The 6004-nt window shown below is 50.3% G+C and overlaps 1 protein-coding gene across 1 annotated transcript; it reads right to left on the bottom strand.

Moving 5' to 3' along the window:
- Nucleotides 1-1027: 1027 nt before the first annotated feature.
- Nucleotides 1028-1940, bottom strand: LOC109861781. The gene is made up of 2 exons (XM_020441585.1): nt 1843-1940; nt 1028-1676 (listed from the first exon to the last, which is right to left on the bottom strand). The coding sequence occupies exons 1-2, from the start codon at nt 1938-1940 to the stop codon at nt 1028-1030; spliced, it is 747 nt and encodes a 248-aa protein (XP_020297174.1).
- Nucleotides 1941-6004: the final 4064 nt, after the last annotated feature.

Consider the following 6004-nt stretch of genomic DNA (forward strand, 5'->3'; position numbering starts at 1 on the left):
CCTTACGCCTTTGTCAGGGTTTACTCCCCTAGTCCGATTGCATCGTGGCTGATAAGGTTGGACGTCTCCGGATTTGAAGTCAGAGTTTTTCCCCAGTTGCCCTCGCATATGGGGCTAAGTGGAGCTGAGAACTCCCGGTTTTTGTTTGAGGTTTTCCTTTCTCTATTCTCTCTCTTAGTACAGGAGCTCCATGAAGGCTTTCTTGGCATGGGTGACCCTGCCAGGGAATCAAGGATTCCTTGCTAGTATAGCCTCTTGCTTCACCGCTCCTAAGCCCGGGCACCACGTCAAGATGAAGAGAAACCGCCCAGGATGCTAACCTAATCTTTTTTTTATACGTAGTGGAAATCATTACGGATACCCTGACCTCCGGGGAAAAAAATCAGGATTATGTGGGATTCCCCCTTCTTTCCGCAAAAAAAAGGGGTATACCCACTAAAACCATTACGGTGTGTCGCTACTCGGCCCTTGGGGGGGAAGGACCCAAAAATTTCTGTCAGAAGATGCGCGCAGGTTCTTTCCTCGGGCTTAGGAGGAGGGAGGAGTTCCTTCTCCCATTTGATTCCTCGTGATTTTGGTGACACCGCAGGACACACTGCAATGCCACCCTTTCCGGGACAGCGTGCAGGACCGCTCGCACACGGCCCGAAAGTCCCCAGCGAAGGATAGAAGCGCGCTCTCGCTCCTTCTCGGCAGCCTCCTTCTGCTCCATCACAACGGAACAAAAGGAGACCACCGCTCTCCACTTTTCCTCTTCCCCGGAAGCAAGTGCATTAAGAAAGCCCTCCAGGGAAAGGTTGTCTTCAATATTGGCAGCCAGCTCTCGGCGGTTGTCTGCCCACCGTGGACATTCCTCCACGGTGTGCTTTACCGAGTCGCTGGCTGCCCCACACTCATGGCACTGTGCCGTTGGCTCTTTGCCTATGCGACACAGGTACTCACCGACGCAACCATGCCCGGTGAGTACTTGTGTTACCCCGTAGGTACGGTGTCCAACCCCGTTCTGTAACCACACCTCCAGGTGAGGTCAGACCACCGCGACAACTTCTTGGACTGTCGCACGGGGCTCATCCAAGTGCTGCTCCCAATCCAGAAGCAGCTGTTGTCGGGCCTGGCGCTCCAAGTTGGCGAGGGCCTCCCGCGAGGTGTTCTCTGCCAGATCTTCCTGTAGCGATTCGACGCGGCGAGCATATCTCGTCGCGTACATTTTTGCCAAGAGGGCCAGAGGAGGTACCCCCGCCAGCACACTCGCCGTCTCCGTGGCTACGTCTCGGAAGCCGCAGATAACGCGCAGAGCAATCGTCCTTTGCGCGGCGCGGAGCTGGGCAAACTTGCTCTGCGCTCCTGCCTCTGCTGCAACTCCCGCACAGAACGGTGCCCCATATAGAGCCACCGCGTGGACCACGTTGACACAGAGACGACGGGCTTTCTGCTTTGGCCCCCGAGGTTCGGCAATAGCCGGGCCAGGAAATTGGCCACTTGGCGAATCCGGGGGGGCCAGACGAGCAAAGTGCTCGTTGAATCGCAACTTTGGATCAAGATGTATACCCAGATATTTGATGGTTGTACCCACCTCGACCCTTGCCTCACTTACTCGGAGGCTGGTGTCTCTTGGCCGTCTACAACATGGTCTCCGTCTTGTGAACTTGGAGACAATCTTCGTGTCTTCTCCCAATCTGCTCCAAAGGCCACAACAAGAGTGTTATCCGCATAGCAGATGACGCTCAGGCCTCTGGGCAGAGCGGCCTGGATTACTACATTGTACCCGAGGTCTCATAATAAGAGGCCTAGCACGGACCCCTGGGGAACTCCGCGGTATATCTCCTTCTCGTGTGGTATAACCGAGTACTGTATCCAGTGTACTGTATTCTCCTGTCACGGAAGTAGTCTTCAAGGATTCTCTTAAATAGGGTGGGACTCCGTGATGGTTGAAAGCCCATCTTATGCTGTTCCAGGGAAGGGAGTCAAAAGCGTTGGAGATGTCCAACGACACCGCCAACGCCCTCCCCCCTCTCTGCCTGACCAACGCGTCCGTGAGGGACTTTAACCGAGAGACGGCATCTACCGTTGATCGCCCCTCACAGAATCCGTACTGGCAGTCGGCCGGGTCGGGACTTATCCGTGACAGATGCTTGACGAGACAAACGGCAATTACACGCTCCAAGAGTGCCTCGTCGAACAAACATATTGGCCGGTACGCAAACGGAGAGTCCGCAGGCCTACCTTCCTTGCGGAGGAGAACGAGATTGGCCTTCTTCCACTCCGGGGGGAACCAGCTTGTCCTCAGGCAGTCTGTAAAGATCTGTCTGAGGCGGTCTCTCAGGGGACCCTGTCCAAAGGCAAAGCCCAGCACCTTACCGGGCACGCCGTCGGGACCGGAAGCGATATTCTTCCGCGTCATCCGACGGACGTCCCGGCGGAGTTCCTCTTCCGTGACCTCCAGGTCAGTGGACCACTCTGCCACGTGGTCCAACTCAGGCTCCCGAAATGGCCACTCACCCCTCCCGTCAGGCAAAAGGGTGGACACAACTCTCTCGAGGAGCTGGGGGTCAAGACTCTCGGTAATCGGGGGCGTCCAAGGCCGAAGCTTGTTCATCATAAGCCGATATGGGCGCCCACACGGATCCGCGTCTAGAGTCTCCATGAGCTCCTTCCACGCTTGAGACTTTGCCTTGTTGACAGCGGCTCTAAAGGCTTTGCGTACTGCGCAGTAGTCCTTGTGCACTGCTTTTGTTGCTCGGACCGCCTCGTCGTCACCCGGGAGTCGACGATGGGCGTGGATGCACCGGTGGTTGGCACGGACGCACTTGGCCCTTAGGCCAGCGATTTCGTCCGTTTATCAGTACACCGACCTCCGATTTGGTGGTTCTTGGAAGTGTGGCATTGCGATATCGCAAATAGCAATCGACGTTTCCTGGAACCACCGAAGTTCTGCTCGGAGGTCACGCGGCTCGGTCGGTGAAGCTGGCCAAGCCGCGATCTGAGCAGCACCGGACAGGAAACGTGGGTCCAGTTTCTTTAGGACTTACCCCTGGGACAGTGACTTCCTTCTCGCCCAACGGCGACCTTGCTGGCGGACAGGGAGCACTTTGATGCTCATGGTTATATACCTATGATCCAAGAGGGTTTCTATGTCATTCCTGACACGCCACTCGGACACACCGCGCGCAGCCAACAGAGGGGAAGCGAACGTAACGTCCACGACGGACCCCCCCGCTACAACTAACGCAGGTGTGCTGCGAGCCCTCGTTGACTACAGAGAGCCCGCAGGCCGCCAGCATGTCCTCGAGTGCGGGAGGATCCCGATAACCAAGATTTTTTTAGCACAGATCAACAGTTGCACAGATCCCGTTTGCACAGAAAACTTTTGTACAAATCCCGATTGCACAGACATATTATAGATTAGTTTAGGTTAGATTTTTCGGAAAGGGGGTGCAGAGAGAGGGGCGGAGCCCCTCCCTTGCCCACATATGTACTATATCTGTGTGATATTGTTACGCCCTGGCCCACGGTTACGGTCGGGCTATGGTGGAGCAACAGAGAGCTGCCGTTTTTCTGTCTATCTCCGCACAGCAGGTTGGCGATCCCGCTGCGACAGAGTCGAGCGAGTTTGTGTGCTTTCACAGATAAGTCAACGGCGTATGCTGATTTTACTCTATCCTATGAGGCCCCGCTCGTCGGTCTCTTATGGAGTCTGGAGAATTAACTCCACGAACTAAGGACGAAACCGTGCAATCGATTGAGGATGTGGAATGATGAGAGATTGTCTTAATTAAACGGAAAAATTATGCTACGTACATTATTAATTTATTCATTTAACGGTATTACAATTTTTAGATGCGTAATCGTGTGGATGAATGTGATATCGCAAACTTTACACTGAGGCGGAGGGTCATCGCTCGGAGGCTAGAGAGGGGAAATATATATATGTGTGTGTGTGCGTGACGCGATGTGTGTGTGAGGGGCCTCCGGCGGGGTTTTACAGGTGTAAGAATGTCGGATGCATATTTAAAACGCCGATCCGTGGTATAAAGATCATTCCAGATCTATTTCGATTATTTCATGGATTTTTACAGAACTAGAGGGGAATATAGTATAACAATGATGGACGGGAACTAAACGGATGTCATCTATATAAGGGAATTTAACTGGGAAGAGTTTTCTGGATGGAGTGGTGGTTATCACCCGGAAGATGTCGGAAGGATTTGTTGTTAGAGGGTCAAGGACAAAGGGGATTCTTTCCGGATTTGCTTTTTTATAGGTGAAGGCTAATCGGAGGAAGTGTTGTAATCTAGGATTGAGCGGAGCAGTGGTTGATCGTGTCGAATCGGAGGATTCATTATTCGCGGGTTCATCTCTGGATGTAGATGGTTGAGGGGAAGGAGAGCGAGGAGGAGGTGGAGGAGTCGGCGCGGATTGCAGATCCGCGGGATTTTCTGCGGGACAAGCGGGTTCGGAGTGCGAAAGAGGGAGCGAAGAGGTGAAGGGGGCGGATTGTTCACGGGCGAACAAGGAGAAGATTGAACGTCTGCGGGAGGATTGGGGGTTATTGGCAGCACTGTTACGGACACCCATGCCAAGCTTCTGCTTATCAACTTCATTCACCTTTCATTTATCTTTATGACAGTGATTTCTTTACATCAAGTTTTTACGTCGCGGCGATTTTTACAATGGATTCAAAACTTGAACAACGTTCTTGCATTAAATTTTGCTATAAAAATAAAATTAAATGTTACAAAAGTGTTATGGTGACAATACTCTATCGAAAACACAGGTATACCAGTGGTATGAACGCTTTAAAAGTGGTCGTGAGGCTGTTGAGGACGATGCTCGTCCTGGGAGGCCATCGACATCAAAAACTAATGAAAACGTCGATGAAATCCGACGATTGTTGATCGAAAATCGCAAATTGACGATAAGAGAGATAGCTGAGACCACCAACATATCATTCGGATCCGTTCAGAGCATTTTGCGTGAGGATTTGGATCTGAGGCGAGTCACTGCGAGATTGGTGCCAAAAGAACTGAATTTCGTGCAAAAATTCTCGTGAGTTTCTCGTCAAAAACAACACTAATACCATTCAACAACCGCCCAATTTACCTGATCTCGCACCATGTGACTTCTTTCTATTCGATCGACTCAAAAAATCACTACGAGAAACTCGTTTTGAGTGTGGAGGCAATAAAGCTAAAATTGCTGGAGGCACTAATGGCTATACCAAAAACCGACTTCCAGAAAAGCTTCGAGGGGTGGATCAAACGCTGGCACAAGTGCATCGCAGCCGACGGAGACTACTTTGAAGGGGACAACTTTAATTTTAAAGAATAAACATGTACTTTTCTTTTTATGAATAAATTTCGGTTATTTTTTGATCATGGTAGTAAATAGATTTAAAAAGTTTGTTTATACGGATTGTGATTTTATTCCTAAAGTGTTTGTATAAAATACAAAGTGTTTACAGTAAACTAAACTTTGTACAATCAGGCGTGCGTGGAATATTAAAAGATTCTCGTGCCAACCTGTAGAAAGAAAAAAAGAAAAGGGTTTATTGTAATATATGGAGATAAATATATACACATTATTCAATTATACTGTGGTCTGTGTGTTTGTTAACATCAAATCCAACGTTTCCTGTTCTTTGAAATCCTGGTGGTGATATCCGACGTTCCTCGAGTCCTGGACACCATCTGCAGCGAAAAAGGATATATTACCTTGGTGTTTAAAAGGTCAAAACACCTGGCGTCCGTGGTGGCTTGTTACAGTAACGTGAGTACTCGATTCCCTCTTGTCTAACCCCGGTCACAACTAACTTAACCTAACCACAGTATATACAGTAGCGAAACTCCTAGTCGGTATCTTTGATGTCAGTGAAGCCAGCAATAGCGCGCACGCGCGACGTTGGCTAGTTTATATGGTAACGCCATCTGAACTTCTCTCTTACTTCATCTTTTATCTACCTTTGCTCTCTCTTTCTAACTCTTTAGTAGAGTAGAGAACTGGAAGT

The sequence above is a fragment of the Pseudomyrmex gracilis genome, unplaced genomic scaffold (assembly GCF_002006095.1).
Source record: "Pseudomyrmex gracilis isolate BER0280 unplaced genomic scaffold, ASM200609v1 scaffold_1028, whole genome shotgun sequence".
NCBI lineage: Eukaryota > Metazoa > Arthropoda > Insecta > Hymenoptera > Formicidae > Pseudomyrmex > Pseudomyrmex gracilis.

What these genes read in the sequence shown, in the direction of transcription:
- LOC109861781 (XM_020441585.1), bottom strand. Translation starts at nt 1,940, where the DNA reads ATGGGCTTTCAACCATCACGGAGTCCCACCCTATTTAAGAGAATCCTT. An exon ending in TACACTGGATACAGTACTCG is followed by an intron (nt 1,677 to 1,842) that starts GTTATACCACAC and finishes CCTTTGGAGCAG; the next exon opens with ATTGGGAGAAGACACGAAGA.